The sequence below is a fragment of the Medicago truncatula genome, chromosome 1, assembly GCF_003473485.1.
Source record: "Medicago truncatula cultivar Jemalong A17 chromosome 1, MtrunA17r5.0-ANR, whole genome shotgun sequence".
NCBI classification, from domain to species: domain Eukaryota; kingdom Viridiplantae; phylum Streptophyta; class Magnoliopsida; order Fabales; family Fabaceae; genus Medicago; species Medicago truncatula.
The window spans coordinates 15,717,176-15,736,797 of NC_053042.1; the positions used below are offsets into that span (position 1 = coordinate 15,717,176).

At 32.7% G+C, this 19,622-nt stretch overlaps 2 protein-coding genes across 5 annotated transcripts; both read right to left on the reverse strand.

Moving 5' to 3' along the window:
* Positions 1–1,114: 1,114 nt before the first annotated feature.
* Positions 1,115–7,878, reverse strand: LOC25482944 (MATH and LRR domain-containing protein PFE0570w). Of its 3 annotated transcripts, XR_003007155.2 has the most exons (9): positions 7,602–7,877; positions 7,253–7,312; positions 5,973–7,151; positions 4,898–5,728; positions 4,396–4,593; positions 3,604–3,953; positions 2,693–3,263; positions 1,539–2,273; positions 1,115–1,419 (listed from the first exon to the last, which is right to left on the reverse strand). XR_003007155.2 is itself a non-coding variant. In XM_024770770.2 (8 exons), the coding sequence occupies exons 2-8, from the start codon at positions 7,293–7,295 to the stop codon at positions 1,672–1,674; spliced, it is 3,774 nt and encodes a 1,257-aa protein (XP_024626538.1). In that variant the 5' UTR covers positions 7,296–7,312; positions 7,597–7,878; the 3' UTR covers positions 1,115–1,671. The 3 variants fall into 3 exon arrangements, 2 of the variants coding, with proteins under 2 accessions (XP_024626538.1, XP_024626489.1); XM_024770770.2 differs by having other exon boundaries at positions 1,115–2,273; positions 7,597–7,878; XM_024770721.2 differs by having other exon boundaries at positions 1,115–2,273.
* Positions 7,879–9,397: 1,519 nt separating this feature from the next.
* On the reverse strand, positions 9,398–14,887 carry LOC25482946 (pentatricopeptide repeat-containing protein At4g21300). 2 transcript variants are annotated; one of them, XM_013611559.3, is made up of 3 exons: positions 12,315–14,887; positions 9,909–10,048; positions 9,398–9,774 (listed from the first exon to the last, which is right to left on the reverse strand). In XM_013611559.3, exon 1 carries the CDS (start codon positions 14,754–14,756, stop codon positions 12,696–12,698), a length of 2,061 nt encoding a protein of 686 aa, XP_013467013.1. In that variant the 5' UTR covers positions 14,757–14,887; the 3' UTR covers positions 9,398–9,774; positions 9,909–10,048; positions 12,315–12,695. The 2 variants fall into 2 exon arrangements, with proteins under 2 accessions (XP_013467013.1, XP_024635938.1); XM_024780170.2 differs by lacking the exons at positions 9,398–9,774; positions 9,909–10,048 and adding an exon at positions 11,329–11,377.
* Positions 14,888–19,622: the final 4,735 nt, after the last annotated feature.

The window sequence follows — 19,622 nt, forward strand, 5'->3', positions numbered from 1 at the left end:
GAGGGGGTTGTAATTCAAACATCTTATAAAGGAGGGGAGTATAAATTTTACTTTACAATGGAGGGGAGTGTATTTTTTAACAGAGGGGATGCGAGTGTAATTCAAGCATCATTGAGGGGAGGGGAGTGTAATTTACTCTTTAAATTATATTATAATTAGGATATAGGGTTTTTTATGTTAAAAAATCCCCAAAAATTATGTTCCTCACTTTTATTCAAAAAATACAATAATAAAATAAAGGGTTAATTAAGTTTTTGGTCCCTATAAATATCTGCAGTTTTATTTTTTATTCCGTATAAAAATAAATCACACTTTTTAGTCCCTACAAAATTTTCTGTTAGGTGTTTTTAGTCCCTGTTAAATTAAAATTTGTTTAATTATGCTTAAACTTCTAAATTTTTGAAAGATTTTTTACATACATGTTCATAACATCGTAAGACACTCTTTTATAAAAATAAAAAAAAAATAGTTTTTTAACATGTAATGAATTAAATATGAATTTTTCTAAAAGCCAAATTTTTAAGATTATTTTAATGAAAATTTGGACCTAATAATAAAATTTTAAGTTACTTTTTTGCGGAGGAACTTTATATAATATTCTAAGTAAGTATGTGAAAAATATATGTTACAAATTTAAAAGTTTAAGCACAGTTAAACAAATTTTAATTTTACAAGGACTAGAAGTATGTGATGGTCCCTATTAAATTGAAATTTGTTTAATTATACTTAAACTTTTATATTTTTAAATAATTTTTAACAGACATGTTAAGAACATTATAATAATCTCTTTTATAAAAGATTATAATTTTTTAACATGTAATGAATTAAATATAATTTTTTTAAAACGTCAAAAATTCAAGATAAAACTAACGAAAATTTTGACCTAAAAATAAAATTTTGAGCTAATTTATTGTGGCGGAACCTTTTATAATGTTTTAAACAAGTATGTAAAAAATCATTAAAAAATTTAAAATTTTAAGCATAATTAAACAAATTTTAATTTAACAGAGACTAAAAATACTAACGGAAAATTTTGTAGGGACTAAAAAGTGTGTTTTATTTTTATAGGAACTAAAAACAAAACTGAAGATATTTATACGGACCAAAAACTTAATTAACCCTAAAATAAATAATCATGATAAGGCTTTATGAGTATAAATAACGGTCCAAAATCTTTGTAAAACAAACAAATTAACAAAATGTTACAACCTACAATCATTGGCACAAAAGTAGCCTCCATTAAATTCTCACTGCTTGCACTCTCTGCATTTGTGAAACCTTTCAAACAAAATAAAGCATAACAAGGAACCCTTTCATCTCAAACTTGCATCAGAAAATAATCACTAAAATGATTGATCATTGAAGCTGGAGTACACTCACTCTTGTTGATCTTGACCGTATGATATTCGTCCCGACTTTCTGTACATCAAAAAATCTCACATTGCTTTAGAAATCGAAACTAAAAATAGTTATAAGCATTCACTCTCTCCATTCCACAAAACCGCAATGATTTAAATAACACCAAAAACGGACAATACCTCAGAAGAGCATTACAACAGACTTGAAGCCGGACCATATACCGATCAATATCCTCTCCACATCAAAACTTCACTTCCAGAAATATAAATCAGAAAGAAACTCACAACACCAAAAATTGTAATTCTAAAGGTTTTAATTTGGCACAGTTGCACAACACATGCAGCTAGTAAAGAAGTAAGATCGCGATTTGCGCTTTTCTTTTCCTTTAGGTGAAGTAGACGACACTTCCTTCACTTCAATCTTTGAACCAACATTTATATCTTGTGTCTGTGCCATGACTAGAACATGAGCTTCTTCTTCTTTTAAGAAACCAATGAATGAAGCTTTAGATATCTCCGAGTAACTTCTTTCCATAGTAACTATTTTCTCTTCAATGAGACCATACTCATCATGAGACATTGAGTTGCTGATATTTAGACTTGCCTTGTTTGGCAAGCTATCATCTGAAGACTTATCAAGCAATGGAATTTGATCCGATTCTTCTCGTCTTGATTCCATTCGGAGGTTGAGATTGAAGCTTGGTGATTTTTGCATCTGACAAGTGATGTTTGGATTATCAGAATTTGATTCAGTACTTAGCCTTGTTACATTCTCCCTTGTTTCGTAACCACCATTTGCAAATGTAGAATTGTTTGAGCTTAATTCAGTGGAAGTTGTTAGCTTTTCCACTATCAGTGAAGTTGCTTCTGAATGTTGTGAATAATCTTCCCTTTCTTTCTCAATTTCTTCTTCATCTACATTGTCCATAGATTTAATTGTTAACATTGATTTCAGTGTTTAAGAAAATGCTTTCTCTCTAGTTAGCTTTCATCTTCTCTCTATCATAATTAATAAGAAAATTCATAACCAAATACCGTTCCAGCTGTCGGGGAATCTCGAGAGCAACAACGGGCTAATGCTTCTGAACCACCGAGAGATCGGAACACCATGTCTCCTCCGAAAGCCTTAAGATTTTGGGTTGAAATGTGGTGTCCGGTCTCTTGGTGATCCTAGATCATTTAGCTCGTTCTTGCTCCCGGCTCTTCTATGATGATTCCCTAACACCGGCCACTCAAATACAAAGTAAAAATTAAAAATGTTGTTAGAAAGTAAACATGGCCAAGCTTGTCAACTGTGGCACAAAAGTATATGCTGTCATTTGTTTGCTTCCTACCTGATTTAAGCATGGTTGTGGCCGTGAAACTTTTGGTCTGCTCTACATTTCCCTGCTGGTATTTATAGATATGCAACAAAGAAGAAGAATTCTGTAAAGAAAAAGATTCTTCCTGACTTATAGTTAGCATATCAGAATTGCATTGCTCTAACATGTTTGTTTCCTCAAATTTGCTTAACATTACATAGGAAGATTCTGTCTTTTCATCTGTGTCTTCAACTTTATTACCATTATTCTCTCCCTTTCCATGTATGCAATCAACATCAGTTGATCCTGAAATAAGAAAAACCGGTTCAACTTCATGAACCACATGATTGTTTTCTTCTTGAGAAGCACTGCTTTCATCTGAAACCTTGATAGAGTTGCTGACATAAGTATCGAAGACACTAGAATCAAGTGCTGCATGTGTGTCTCCGTTGCAGTCTCCATTAGATCCTATTGCGATTTCAGATGTATTGGCCATGTCAGACTTGTCCTCTTGAAGTTCCTTTATGCATTGGTCTTGCTTACAATCCTGTGGATTCTCATTTGTTGATCCAGTTTCGCTTGATTTGTTTTCTTCGTTAAGGACCTGTTTCGATAAACAATTTAATCAAGTGTTTATGTATTAGTTATTTCTATAACAAAAGATAAAATAAAGTCAAACTGTTTTCATATAAGCTATAAGTTGTCCGTGAGGTAGCAGCTCAATGGTAAAAGTTTGACTTTGTAACCTTAAAGGACAGGGTTCAAATCCCCTCGGGGACAGTTGTAAAATGATCATTAGAGGCACTTTAATTGATAAAACCCCTTTTAAAGAAGAAAAAATATAAGCGATTTTCATTGGCTATCCTGGAGAGCTTATGAAAATAAGCTGAAAACAACTTATGAACATAGCATAAGATATTTCAATCCAAACAGGCCCTAAGTACCTTGCTCTTTTCTTCATTGTTGTTGATGCCAATACTTGCGGGATCAGATAAAGTTTCTGAAGTATCCATCAGATCATTCACGAACTCATTTCCATCACTTTCATCGAACTTGTTTGAACATAACAGTTCTTGAGATTCCATATATTTTTCTGAAACATCATGCTTAATATGTTGAAAATGAGAATCAGCATCTGGAAAAGTATCTTTCCGGAGTGATTCATTGCCTTGAAGAGAATGATCAGAGGGAAATTCAACCACATCATCATGATGTACATTTGGTGATTCCTGAGGTTCTGAATCACTTGATGTGTTCATAGCATTCAATGTCAAAACTGATGTTTCCTCTTCATCTGATAGAATTTAAACAAGACAATAAAGAGAGTTCTAAGTTTTCATCATGTTTACATCTTTGACAATTTGGAATATTTCAAAATCAAAATATAATTAGGTTTCAACAATGAAATCTAGGCTTTGTTTAGATAAACAACTTACTTATTAGCAAGTGCTTATGTGTAAACTATTTCTATAACAAAGAAGATAAAGTAAAGTCAAATTATTTTCATATAAGCTATAAGCTGTTTTCATAAGATATTCTTGAGAGTTTATGGAATTAAGCTGAAAACAATGTACAGACTTTTTATAAACTATTTACATAAGCTCTTCTAAACAGTCACAAATGCTTATGACAGTAAATAAGTTCAAATAAGTCGATCCAAATAGTTTTGTAATCTGGAATCTTTCAAGTATATATGAATCATACTATTGAAATATTAGTAGAAAAAGTGTCCTAACCTTGTTTTATTGAAGACACTTCATTAAGACAATGATTATATGTTACAGATAGATTTTTTCTTAAGCACGAGTCTTCTTGCTTCGCACATTCATCACTGCCTTCAAACGAAGAACTTGACAAGCTCTCACAGCTTTCACCTTCAACTGATTCAGCACATGGAGACTTTTCAGGTTGTATGACTCCAGTAATTTCTTCCCCTATAAAAGAGAATCACAGATAATTTTTAGAGTGTGCTACAAGTTACTTATAGTTACCCCCTTCATTCCTTTTTACTTGTCGTTTACACATACCAACATAACCAATAAATCTTATTACTTCTGATGGAATTATTTGTCTTCTTTCAGTAATATCCTTAACTATTTATCATCTCATTCTATTCATTTCTCTTTCGGAAATAAAATAGTTAATAGTTTTATTGATAAAGCCGTGGTTAATGTTGAGTTGAACTTTGAAAGCGATAGATAATAGAAAATATTATTCTGAAAGAAAAACGTTACAAACCTTCACCACCAAATGAATTTCCCGAAATCGTTTGGTCATCAGAAGAAGCCAAGATGGTAGTTTTTCCTTGAACATCTATATCATTGTTAAAAGGAATTGTCAGGTTTCCGTCATTTTTATCTTCATCTTCAAGTTCACTTGTTTTACCATCAGAACTCAACCCTGCAGCTATTTCATGATCATTGCTTTTCGATAAATCATTTTCAAGTGAACTTCTTGTATGTTCAGAATCCATTCCTATAGCTTTCTCCTCAACATCTTCAGCTTCATCAGTTATATGCATTTGATTCTCCATATCCATGTCACTTTCATTAGTATCTCCTTCCAATGAATCATTTTCAACCTTGCTTTCAATATAGTGTGAAATATGTCCTATAGCTTTCTCTTCAACATCTTTGACCTCATCTGTTGGAATCATTTGAGTGTCCTCTTTCACATCATCGTCGTGACTTTCTTCTTGCATCGAAACTTTTCCAAGTTCAGTTGTTGCATCTTCAGAGTCCAATCCTTTAGCTTTCTCCTCAATATCTTCCTCTTCGGCTTTTGGATGAATTTGATTTTCCATACTTATGTCACTTGCATGAGTATCTTCCAATGAATAATCACTTTCAAGCATGCTGGTTTTGTTGTTAGAATCAAACCATGTAGCTTTCTCATAAGCATCATTGGCATCAACTATTGAAATAGTTTGAATTTTCTCTTTTACATCATCTGCATCATGAGCATCTTCTTGCGGTATATTTTGATTTTCTTCTTGTGATATCTCATTTGCATGTTCACTAGTATCTTCTAGGAGATTCTTTTTATCAGTTTCACTTATGTTATCTTCTTCTACAAAAATGACGAATAAATTTTCAAAAAATAAAAAGACAAATCTACTTCAATAACCCTTAACTATTTATTTCTCTTTGGAATAAATAGTTGAAAATATTATTAAGAAAAAATAGCTAATGTTGCATTGAACTATGAAAACGACAAATAAATACGTAAACAAAACTTTTTCTTCAAAAGCGGCAGTTAAAAAGTAACAGAATATTTGACATGTATCGTTCTGAAAGGAAAAAAAGTTACAAACCTTCACCAGCAAAAGAATTTTTCAAATCGAATGGATCATCATCAGAAGCCAAGATGGTAGTTTTTCCTTGAACATCTTTGTCATCATTTAAAGGAATTGTCATCTTTCCATCTTGTCTATCTTCTTGAGATTCATCTTGAACATCAAGTTCACTTGTTTTATCATCATAAGCCAACCCTGCAGCTATTTCCTGATCATAACTTGTGCCCTTCAGTAAATCATTTTCAATTGAACTTCTTGTATGTTCAGAAGCCCCTCCTACAGCTTTCTCCTCAGCATATTCAGCTTCATCAGTTGGATGCATTTGATTCTCCATATATATGTCACTTTTATTAGCATCTCCTTCAAATGAATCAATTTCAGGCTTGCTTTCTATATAGTTTGAGATGAGTTTTGTAGCTTTCTCTTCAACGTCTTTGGCCTTATCCGTTGGAATCATTGGACTTCTCTCTTTTGCATCATCACCGCAACTTTCTTCTTGCAGCAAAACTTTTTCAAGTTCCATAGTTGCATCTTCAATATTCAGTCCTGAACCTTTCTCTTGAACATCTTCCTCTTCAGCTTTTGGATGCATTTGATTCTCCATATTTATGTCACTTTCATGATCATGAGTATATCCTTCCAATGAATCAATTTCAAGCTTGCTTTCTATATTGTGTGATACGAGTTTTGTATCTTTTTCTTCAACATCTTTGGCCTCATCTGTTAGAATCATTTGAGATTTCTCTTTCACATCATCACCGTGACTTTCTTCTTGTAGCGAAACATTTGCAAGTTCAGTTATTGCATCATCCTTTTCAGCTGTTGGATCGATTTGGTTTTCCATATTTGTATCACTTGCATGAGCATCTACGTCCAATGAATAATCACTTTCAAGCATTCTTGATGTGTTGCTAGAATCAAACCGCGTAGCTTTCTCATAACCATCATTGGCTTCAGCTATTGAAATAGGTTCAATTTTCTCTTTTACATCATCATTTGCATGATCATCTTCTTGATGTACATCTTTTCCAAGTTCAATTTTTATATCACTAGAAGTGTTTGAAGCTTTTTCCATAACATCGTCTTTGGACAAAAATTTTGGTATATTCTGATTTTCTTCTTGTGATATCTTATTTGCATTTTCACTAATATCTTCTATGAGATTCTTTTTATCAGCTTCACTTATATTATCTTCCTCTACAAAAATGGCAAATAAATTTTCAAAAAAATGAAGAAAAAAATACAAATCTATCTACTTCAACAAATTTTCTTCAACATTTCAATAATAAAATCTGTACCTTTGATAGCAGAAGTGTTGTTATTTCCCATTTCTTTGCCCATACTCAAATTTCTAAATCCTGCAATTTAAGCAATGTTAAAAGACTATTACACAAAAGCACAGAAAATAGCGGTTTGTTCAAATTTAGATGCGTTGAAGTGCTATAGTGCCTGTATAGCCGCTATTTAACAACACTTTGTACTAAGTATATCACAAAACAATAGCAATTTGTTCAAGTTCTGCTACGATGTAGCACTATAGTGCTACTACTACACAATTGATTTGCTTCTAATAGTTCAAGATATATTAAAGGAAAGAACTACAAATTCAAAATCTACAAGAACAAGAACGTTAGACCATTACCATACCATGATTATTGATGATGATGATGATGATATTGATATGCTCCTAGATTTAAACATTTGAGGACAGCTTGATCTATGTGACATTGCCAGAGTGTTTATACTTGATTTGAACAGCCAATAATATGGTGTTGCTTTATGCATAAGTCTCATATTGGGTCATATGTCTGATTAATAAGCATACCTTAAAAGTAATTGAACATATATAATATAAATGCAGTGCTTAATACCTTTGGTCATGAATTCTCAATAATCTAAGAGGATGGTGTGACCAAATAATGTTCACTTTCGGTTAGTCTATAATTGGTGAGTAGCTCATAATTGGTGTCACCGTATTAAAATGCTTTTAAACTAACACAAGGCACGGACATCAGACACGACACTGATACTACACAGTGACACTTATAGTAATTTAAAAATGAAAGAAATTTGAATGTAACATGTGTTTGGTGTCAGACACGTGAAAGTCTGACCCTGACACGTGTCGGACACCAGACACACTTTAATGTATAGTGTCACTGCTACATACACCCATAAATTATGGCATGAATGATGGTTTGGATTAGCCCTTTTTTGCAAACACAAAAGAGAAAACTTGGAGTGGGGGAGGTTGCATGTTAACAACTTATTGCCATTATTGCTCCTATACTGCTTCTTGTTTATCTTTTGGGGATACATGTTCAACCATAAAAGGTTTTCCATGTGATTCTTTTCTTTTATAAAGTTGGAGAGTTTTATATTTTGATCTGTCTGAAAAGTGGCTAGCATGGACAAAGGACCCTATGAACTATATATATGACAGACAGGTTCACATAGCTTTCATGTTTATATTTATTTTTTCCATTTATGAAAGAATGGTGTGATGATCATGATTAGGCGTAGGCAATGGGTGTATTTGTTTCTTCATTTATTCTTTACATGCAAGGTGGCTAGGGAAAGACCTCACTTACTTACAGGGTTGGGCTCATCATCATTGTGTGCATTATTACTCTTTGTACTGACTCTACCTTTTTATATGATAAGAAGATAACAACCAAGACCTTTCTCAAATCTTTCAGAGGAATATATTATATAATGAAAAGGAAATGTTGGTGATTTTTATCTATAACTAACTAGTAAAGAAAAGTTGGTGTTACATCTCCTCAAGGAGAACTTTTCATTCATTGTGATTCTATCCGGCTTGAAGGATTGGTCTTTGCAATTAGGCACAAAGGATACCCATTTCACAGCAAAAAAAACTAGTAAAGAAAAAAAATTGGTAGTTTAATATATAACTAACTAGTAAAGATCCATTTCTCGTGTACGAATCTGAAAATAGAAGTGTGAATATTATCTGGAAAGAGGAATGCTAGCAACACACATTCTAAGACACACTTTCCAACACACTCTTTTTGATTGGTTAAAATTTCATACTCTGGAAAGAAGTGTTATTGTCATTCTGATGTGTTTATTACCCTCATGTTTAACTTTCTTATTTTAAATCTATAACGCCCTTCATCTTCTGCATTCAATTAAATTAATAATTTAGAAAATAAATAAAAATCAAATCTAGGAATGACAACATCAACAAATACTCCCTTAAAAAGTGTATTGTTTTACATATTATTGACAAAAAATATCCTTGGAATAATTGTAGTTGATTGCATCTGAGTCAATTTTTCAGTTTATAAGTCTAGTGACCCTTCTTTCTTTCAAAAAAAGAAAAAAGTCTGGTGACCCTAACTTGAGAATATGAACATCATTTATCATCCCTTTGGGTATCTTATGCTAAAATTTGTCTTGTGAAACCTAAAACAGATGGATAGTCAATAATATTGAAACATTATTATCGAGCTTAAGAGCATTAAAGATCCGTTTATCAGGACAAATTTGGAAGCTGCACAAATATTAGACAGGTAGAAAGAATATGAAACAAACCCCACAACGCATGAGAAGTTTACAAACAAACTTCCACTTCCATGGTAACAAACACCAAAATGTAAGTAGTCAAAATAAATTATAAGCCTGAATAACACAATTCCATGCTGATCTAACATGCTAACTGCTGCTAAAAATCTCATACACCATAACTTTCTGTTGTTTTAGGGTCTTCTTGGTGCTCTAGTACTCTCTGCCACTTTGAATATATTATAACATCGTCGGAAACAAGATATCAAGAGAATTTGAACAATTACCAGGGCTGAAATTAACATGAAAAACAGTGGAAGAAATCAGACGACTTAATGTATAGAAACGTAAAAAATAAAACTTCAAATAAATGTAAAAGATATGTTAAATGAATGAATTACTTAACATGGTATCAAAGTATCTTACATTCTTTTTACAAATGAGAAAGAGTTCAATCTTGTCACTGTCATTTTCTATTTATCAGTTTTTGTCCACACTTCAAGCCAAGAACACTTCACATGAAGGGGGCATGGTAGGGGCAAACTAATTATTGGACCACTGCCTACCTGTGGCAAAAGTAAAGTCAGTAGACCATGTTGAAAGTTGAAACAGCTTTCGGATATTTTAAGTTATCATATACAATCAATCTCAACAACTCATGACAAAGTTCATAAAGCAGAACAAGAGTAGATGCATTGACTTAAGAGCTGTGTTATTTTGATATGGAACAGAAATTTTTCCCAACAACTTAGATGGTTAATGCAGTTAGTTAATTATGTTTAGTAGATGGTTGATGTACATAACAAAGTGTCGCAACTCATTAACCACGATATTCAGGTACCTTTTTAAACACAAATAGTAGTTCATACATATCATGTATATTTGATACCCTCAAAATCATGTAATATTTGAATATAATTTGGATGACTATAATAACTAATTTGAACACTTTTTTTTTTAAAAGACTAATTTGAACACTTGAAAATTGTGGTTAATGATTTTAAAATTATGGTTAATTACATTCAGTGGATGGTAATGAGTTGTGACACCATGTTTTATTCATTAATCATCCACTGAATGTAATTAACCACATATTTCAACAGCGTTAACCTTCCAAATTGTTGTCAAATTTGAGTGTCAAGATATCATTTCTCCAGACTTCATTAGCTATTCCTTTGATGAAAATCATCCATTGGTTTACAGGTGATATTTGGAAATCTATAAGTTCCATAGTTTCACAACTATTGAGTTCATTACAAAATAATTCTTTTAACTGATATAAATAAAACTAGACAAGGGAAATCCTGAATAGAACTTAACGTGAATGGAAAGCTAATAGCTGAAGATAACGATACATTTATAGCCCAACACTTAGGGATGGCAAAGCGGGTCGGCCCACCCCATTTAGATCCGCCCCGTCTAAGCCCGCTAAAAACGAGACAAGACGATCCGGGTCAAATTTTGTGACCGATTCCAAAATCTCACCCCGCCCCGTTTAGTGGCGGACTTGCAAGTTGGCGGGCCGGCCCGCCAAGCAAAAAACTTTTTTTTTATTTTTTATTTACAACTTAATTGTTATAAATAAACTATGTTGCTTTTATCGTAAAAAAAATATAAAAGAATAGGTAGCAAGTAAATTCGTGAAAAACAAGATAATTATCAAATTGTTGAATTCAACATCATAACTAATAGCAAAATAAGGCAAATGCCAACATAAAACAAATCATAAAATAAATCCAACAACCAAAATATAAATTAAGTCTCAAAATAAATAAACTCACAAGGGGCCTAGCTCAGTTGGTAGGACAATGCATTATTATATGCAGGGGCCGGGGTTCGAACCCCGGACACCCCACTTATTCATTTTATAAGGTGAATTCTAGCCACTAGGCTACCTGACCAAAAATAAATAAATAAATAAAATCAACAACCAAGATAAATCCAAAAGCATAAAATAAGTCTCTAATTAAATCTAGGGTTAAATATGTTTTTGGTCCCTATAAATATATCAACTTTTCGTTTTAGTCCCTCTAAAATTTTCCTTCGATTTTTAGTCCCTATAAAATTTTCAATCTTCACTTTTGGTCCCTCTTTTAAAGTAAACTCATATGTAGAATTCATATTATTTAATGAAATTTTCCAGAAAAATTCAAAATATTATAATAATCACTCCAAAAAAAATTCAGAATTTTTGAACAAAACATGAATTTAATATGAATTTTTATATCTTTTACGGTTAAAAATTCATATTTAATTTGTGTTTTGTTAAAAAATTCTAATTTTTTAAAGGAAATTTTTTTTAGAATATTTTACATATTTCTGCATAATTTCATTAAAAAATACAAAATTTAAATAAAAAATAGGGACCAAAAGTAGTGATTGAAAATTTTATAGGGACTAAATGTTGAAGAAAAAATTTAGAGGGACTAAAACGAAAAATTGACATATTTATAGGGACCAAAAACATATTTAACCCTTAAATCTAACAACCAAAATAAATCAAAAAGCATAAAATAAGACTCAAAATAACAAATTGAAACACAAGTTAAGCGGGCCGCCCTGCCCCACCCCGTGCCCGTCCCGTTTCCAACGAGTTAAGCGGGCCAGCCCTCTCCGCCCCGTATTTTAACGAGACGAGCCGAGCCAACTATAGAAAGCGAGTTCAAAACTTCGACTCAGCCCGCCAAAAATAGCAGGCCAAACGGGCCGGCAGGTCAAACCCGTTTTGCCACCCCTACCAACACTGGGATATAGAAAATGAAAAGCTTAAAGTAATACAATGTGCCGATAATTTTTTATCAACCAACAACTAAATAAATAAATAGCATGTACCTGTACTCTGTCAAAATCGTCAAGGAAAAAACGTATCTCATCCAATTCTGCAATCAAAGTTATTGATCTTTTGATGCCCATTTACACTGTGCAGCGTTAAGAAGTCTGTCGAAAACCATACCCCATTTTCTAGACATTCAATTATAATCCTCTTTATACTCACTCACTTTGATATTACTAGTTCCCTACCATCCACTAATATCAATGGCCATATATATCAAAACTCTTCTATAAGGATATGGCTCATTCATATCTCATATGCTAGTTGTCTAGTTGTATTTGCATGTTCGGAATCACAATGAATTTACGATTTCCTTGAAGCTCCAAAGTGTAGCTTTAGTCAAAATCACATTGGCTCACCAGGTTCCGCCAAACTTGTTGTCAATCCAAACATGCACTATATCCAGGAGTACTTTTGAATTCTGTATTCTTTGTCATGGCCCTTATTTGGGCTACTTCATCCCATCTTCCCCCTTGTGCACATATATTTGATACTAAAGCATAAGGACCTGAACTATGTGGTTCCAATTTTAATATCTGTTTCCCTATAGCCTCCCCAATCTCTGTATCCCCATATAGTCTGCAAGCAGAAAGCAAAGCAGACATTGCAGCAGAGCTGTGTGTTGACGGCATGCTTTTGACCAGATTGTATGCCTCTCTAAGTCGACCAGCTCTGCTTAATAAATCTACTATACAACTGTAATGAACTTCATTTGGAACTATTGCATATTCCTTCATCATTATCCCAAAAATCTGTAGACCCTCTTCTACCAATCCTGAGTGGCTGCAGGCAGTGAGTATTGATGTGAAAGTCACTTCATCAGGGGTAACTTTTCCAGCTTTCATATGATCAAAGAGTTCTAACACCTCTGTATAGTTTCCATGCATCGCATATGCACCTATCATTGCATTCCACGATGTAAGACACCGTTCTGTCATTTGCTGAAATATGTATCTAGCCGTACACAGTTTTCCACACTTAGCATACGTAGTTATAAGAGAATTATTTACAGACAAATCTTTACCATGAAAAAAACGGTAACTGAAACAGTGAACTTCCTTGATAAAACTTAGACACCCAAGCTGGGATAATGCCTGAAGGAGGCCAATTAGAGTAACAGAGTCAATACTTAGATGTTCTCGTTGCAGCAAACGAAACAAAATAATGGCTTTGTCGATGTGGCCATGATAAACATAACCCTTTATCATTGAAGTCCATGAAACCAAGTCCCTTGTTCTCATCCTATTGAAGACTTCCCTTGCATCCACTACATAACCAAATTTTGCATAGGCATGAATAATTTGATTTGCAATTTCCACATGCGTGATATGCATATGCCTCAATACATAACCATGGATAGACCTGACTAATCTAATGTCTCTCAGTTTTGATAATGCAGAAATCAAATTAAGAAACAAAGCCACATTTGTACTAGCATTCGTCTTGACCATTTCCCGAAAAACATTTACCGCCTCCACAGGTAACCCATTTTCAAGATAACCAGTCATCATGACATTATATACAACAGCGTCTTTATTCCCCAATCTCTCAAACAATTTCCTAGCTTTGGTTATATCAATTTTACAGTATAGATCAACCAAAGCAGTCGAAGCCACGAGATCAAGTTCTACCCCCATCGTGATCATATATCCATGAATACTCATCCCTCGACGTAAATAATTCAATTCAACACAACAAAAAATAGCATTGGCCAATGTTAACAAATCAGGCAAAACATTTCTACACATCATTCGACGAAAAAGCTCAAAAGCTTCTAAAGCCTGTCCATTACGAAGATAACCCGCTATCAACGCATTCCAGGAACCAACTTTTGTCATTTTCCGAGCATCCATCTTTGCAAAAACCGAAGCAGCTAACCCTACACCACCACATTTATGATACATATCCAAAAGGGTTGTCTCAAAAACATCATCACCCAAACCAATTTCTCTCCTAACAGCATAACCATGAACCGCTTGACCCTCACGTAACGCCCTCAATTTCGCCGCTGCATGCATTAAACTCACTAACGTTACTCGATTCGGAAGCATCCCTTGTTGCTGCATTATGAAAGCAGTATTAAAAGCACCATAAACACATGAACCACCAGAGTGACCATATGCAGTGATCATGGAAGTATAAGCAAAAATATCTTTGTTGGTAATTTCATCAAACACCTTATGTGCATCTTTGATTTTTCCATATTGTGAGTATAAACGAATGAGAGAAGAACCTACAAAACAATCAGAGTTGAAATTTAGCTTGATGGAATCAACATGAACCCCTATTCCGAATTCTAGAGTTCCTAAGGAAAGACAAGTTTTGAGGCAAAAGGTGATGGTTGAGGCACATAAACCGAATTTGTTGTGTTTGGAAGCTAAATAGCGACGGAGAATGTCGTCGTATTTGAGAAGCGGCATGGAAAGGTTCTTCCCCGTCATTTAAGCACAACTAGTTTTCATTTCATTTCTAGGATCCGTTTAGTTGTAACTGGGAAATCCAATTTGTGCCCATTCAAATATGAAATATGTGCCCATTCATATATGTGCCTAAATCAATATGTGCCCGCAAGAGTTTCAAATAATACACTTCAGAAAAAGTTTTTATTGGACAATACCTAAATCAATATTATTTGGGTACAGTCACATGAAATCAACAAAAATAATTAGTCACATCATTTAATTCTATTATTTTTTAATATTTGTTCATTTTATGTGAGTGTGTCTAAAGAATATTGATTTAGGTATGTGACCGACTTTCTCTAATACTCCACCCTATTGATGTATTCTTTTCTTTTTTTAGCAATCCTTCCTAATTGATGTATTCTTTTTTTTTAGTAATCCTTCCTATATTGATGTATTAGAGCATCTACAATATTAGTAAATTAACAAGGACTCTTTTAACTGGACCTACACCCGTGCGACGCACAGGTTGGATTTGATGCAATACGTAATACTATATCATGATTCACTATTCATGAAAATGTTAATGTTGTTGTTTATATTGAATTTTTAGTAGGTGAGAAACTTAAACAACAAAAAACATTTAAAATCTAAAAGTAGATACAAATTATTACACATTTCTAAAAAAAATCTTGTAAACCACATCTTCACCATCTTCATTGGTTATCAATCTTCAAACCTTTTCTTGATGTCACTCTTGAAATTGTAACTTATAATTGACCATATAAGAATATTGATGTTGGAAGATATACTCCGACATGTTTAAGTGATTGACCTTCACTTTTATTAATGATCATTGCATTGCAACCTTGATTCCCATTGAAAACTCTTCCTTAACATGTTTTGTCTCCCTCTCTTCCACATATCACTTTATTTTCACTCTCTGGTTTATTTTTCTTTCCTTTTTTTTTTCCTTTTTCTCATCTTTATTCTTTATGCATTCCATTTCTTGATCATTTGTTTTTCTCACGCTTTTCATCTATTATTTTTCATTTTTACACATCTTCAAATATTTATTCTTAGAGAGTTAGGATTTGAGGATAATTTCTTTTTATTTCATTGGTTCGTTTCTCATCCATCTTTCTTTTCAAATTAGAGACACATTATGATCTATGAAATATTTTGTTAGTGGGATAGTTGAATATATGCATGCATGAGATAATTGATCTCACTGTGCATTAATATCATATACCCTTAGTAAAATTAAGTCATTTTTGATAAAAAAAAATTAAAAAAGAAATATCTACTAAAATTCTTGTGCATTGAAATTAGAAGACTAACTAAATTGGATTTTGTGGAGCTTCGTATATAATTATAAAATTGACTATATTCTTACTTTTAAAGTTATATTTAGTATTATCTTATCATACTTAAAAAGTAACAAAAACAAAAGATGAACTGCAATAAAAAAAGACAAATCAAAAGAACAAATATATACAAAAGTCTGAACCAAAAAATTGGTATTGTTACTAACTACAAAGGTTGTTAAATCTATAAAAATGAAAAGGAAAAGAAATTGCTATGTTGTAATTGAAATTAAAAAAAAAAAATTATGAAAAGGAACGGTTATGTGGTAATTGAAAGAAAAAATAATAATCAAAAGGAACTGTTATAAAAAAAGGAATTGCAATGACGTTAGGGTGGCATTTAGGGTGGGATGGGGAAAGATTTTCCCACCATGGGAAAAGTTGATTTCTAATCCTTGGATCAAATGAAGAGCATAGTTTTATCATAGTCTCTCACCACTAGATTTTTTCACACTATCTCCCACATCCTTTTCTCTCCTCCATCCCCACTCACCCACCACGAGCAAACCACCACCAAGTCCATGTGTCCAAATTCCCAACTCTTTCAATCTCTCATCAACTTCATTTTTTATGAGCTCAAGTTATGGAGCTTCAAAATACGGGAATCGAAACAATTCCATGATAGTTGTATTCAAACTATGGAGCTCAAAGGTAACAAAAAAAAAAAAAAACTGTGGAGCTTAAAGAAAGAAAGAAAGAAAATGAATGATGCACTTTCAGATGATATGGGAATTTAAATTTAATTCATTGAGATAATTTCAAAATTTAAACAATTCCATGGTTGTTGTATCCAAGCTGTGGAGCTTAAATTTTTTCTTTAGAAAAGTATGGTGGGACGGTGCTTGCAGTTAGCTGTGAATTTAAAATATTCAATGTTTGTAGTTAAATATACGTGTAGCCGATGATGTATGAAGGGCTCCTTTGATGTGAAAAATACACAACTAGGTGTTGGGGGATCAACATGGAGTACCAATTTTTCAGATCTGGTGATTGAAGAAGATGATGAAAAAATTTTGGTATAGAGAGACTATGATAAAAGTGTGTTCTTTATTTAATCCAATGGCTAAAATCAACTTGCCCATGGTGGGAAAATCTTTCCCCTTCCCACCCTAAATGCCACCTGACGTTAGTGACTTTAAAAAAATGAACATTTTATGTGCGCCCTGATTCAATTCCTTGCATAACTTGGTTTTCATAAAAATTAATTAGGTCCGCCAAAAAGGGCGGGGTTATATCAATTAGGTTTACACCCCGAAGGTACTTTTGTCTTCTACCACCTGCTCTGAAATTTTATTAAAAAAGGAAAAAGTGTATAAGAGGGGAGACTAGACCAAAACCCTCGAAAATAACAACAAAATAGGGAACGAAGGGAATCTAAAATTCAGAAGGCTATGTGTGACTTAAGAAAAATAGGTAAATAATCCCATCAACAATGTATGTTATAACATGACCATGACTAGTCTGCTTATCAGCACAAGCATCGAAGCCTCTAATATTCCGATAGAGGACCTTCATTGAGCCAGAGGAATAATTGCACCCTTAGACTGGGTTTTGTAATGGACTTGATAGAGTTCTTTTTTCTACCTCTTAGTAAGTTAAGGCGTAAATGTTCTAAAGGCTCCTCCGTCTCTGGAGGCAAAATTTGTCGTATCAAATTGATGTCCTTCTACAAAACTGGGCATATGGGGGCTGCTGCATGTTATGAGTATCCAGAGCGGTTTCCTGTGAGGATATGGTTGTAGACATCCCATGAGATGTCACAGCCTCTGCTGCACTTAATGGTTGAACCGGTTCAAGTATAGGAGAATTCTATAACTGCTGAATCAGTCCCTCAGTGTCAACATCATTTCGCTCAACAATATCAATAACATTTTACAATGGGAAATGAAATGAGGTACCTGACTTTATTAGTGCACCTTCCGTCACAATTTCCTTCTCTTTTATATTCACGGCGTCTTTCGTTTGTATTTATGTTTCATCGGTTTCTGTTCGTCTTGAACAGGGTTCTGGTTTTTAATAAAATTTGTTGATTAAAAAGCAACATAACTAATATATCATTGTTGAGTAAATAAAATATAATTAACACGTTAAACTTGAAAAATATAAATTTACTCCCACTGAACTTACTAAATCCACAACTCTCCATAATACTATCTCTAAACCAAATGAGACAATTGCTTTATGAGAATTCGTGGTAACACTTAAGAGACAAATTTCTTACCTCATAAGTGGATTTCATGATTTTGCATCATATAATTTGTATCTATTGACACAAAAGTTTTCTTTAATTGCACCTTATTGTATCCTTAATGTTGCCATTAAAATATATTGTATTGACATCCATCTTATGCAGCTCCAAAAATATAATAAGCTAAGCAAACTAGTATCATGACTGTTCTAATAGAGTCTTTCAATTAAACTAAATAGAATTTCTCTTTTCAATCAATTCTTAATGACACTAGAAGCCCTAGTTCTTGAGGGTGTTGAGTTTGATCTATATGAAATAATTTCTTAACTTGATTGAGAGGAAGAACAATAATGTCCTCATGAGGATCCAAATATACTATAATAATAGTAACTATATGAATTAGTTTAGAACTAATTCTTCCTCATTCAATTATCATATCTCTCCCCCAAACTCAATATCCTCAAGAAAACTTAACAATTTATGTCTCAAAATTTCTTTAATTTGTGGGGCGAAAAATTTATAGTATTCAAACCCTTAAACAATATAGAATGTCACAAGTTATAACTGAATTGACTCTAATTATTGAACTTAAAAGACACATTGAATCATCATTTGAAAACAAAACTCAAAATATCTTGATTTATTAAAAACAAAAATTAATTCAAATAATGATTCATCAAATTGTCTTTTAAATATAAAAAAAAAAAAAAAAAAAAAAAAAAAAAACCAGCAACGACAATCTAAAAAAAGTTAAAAAAAAATGAATAAAACAATCTTTATCGACTTTGCCCCTTCTAAATTGAAATATCTTTCAACATCATTGCACATAAATCAGTCAAGACTACCTTTCTTCATTTGCCCTTATCATTTGAGGTATTTTTCGAATGAGCATTATTTTATTTTCTCTTGCTTCAACTTTTTCTTTATTTGCACACTTTATGAATTGATCCTTCAAAGGAGCATTTCTAACTTTAACAGTTATAAACTTAATTATGCAAAGAGAATATTAAATGCGGAATTTTCGAAAAAGTCATATGATGGTCGAAATTACTGAATTTTCGAACAAGTCACCTGATAGTCGAAATTATAGTGTCTCAGCAAGATTAAATATTTACATAATGTACTCCTAATATTTTCTTTGCCTAATAATCTTAATGAAATACTCACTCTCTAATGAAAGCTTGTCTTTCTCTATATTGCTTCTAAAAGCACCTCTAATATTTAAGCAAAAGAAAATATGACAAAAAATTTGTCATCTTAAACAACACCTCTAATATGTATGATATTTCAGCTTTATGATCACATGTGACCTATAAGATTTAGTGTATACTCATTTTTCAAACTTGATTC

Bases quoted from the DNA above. Each gene is read 5' to 3' on its own strand.
- LOC25482944 (XM_024770770.2), bottom strand. From the start codon at position 7,295: ATGGGCAAAGAAATGGGAAATAACAACACTTCTGCTATCAAAG. The intron at 7,152-7,252 runs GTACAGATTTTA...CCATTTTTGTAG, and splicing joins CAACACTTCTGCTATCAAAG to AGGAAGATAATATAAGTGAA. The intron at 2,274-2,692 runs GTAGGAAGCAAA...TGGACAATGTAG, and splicing joins CACAACCATGCTTAAATCAG to ATGAAGAAGAAATTGAGAAA.
- LOC25482946 (XM_013611559.3), bottom strand. From the start codon at position 14,756: ATGACGGGGAAGAACCTTTCCATGCCGCTTCTCAAATACGACGACATT.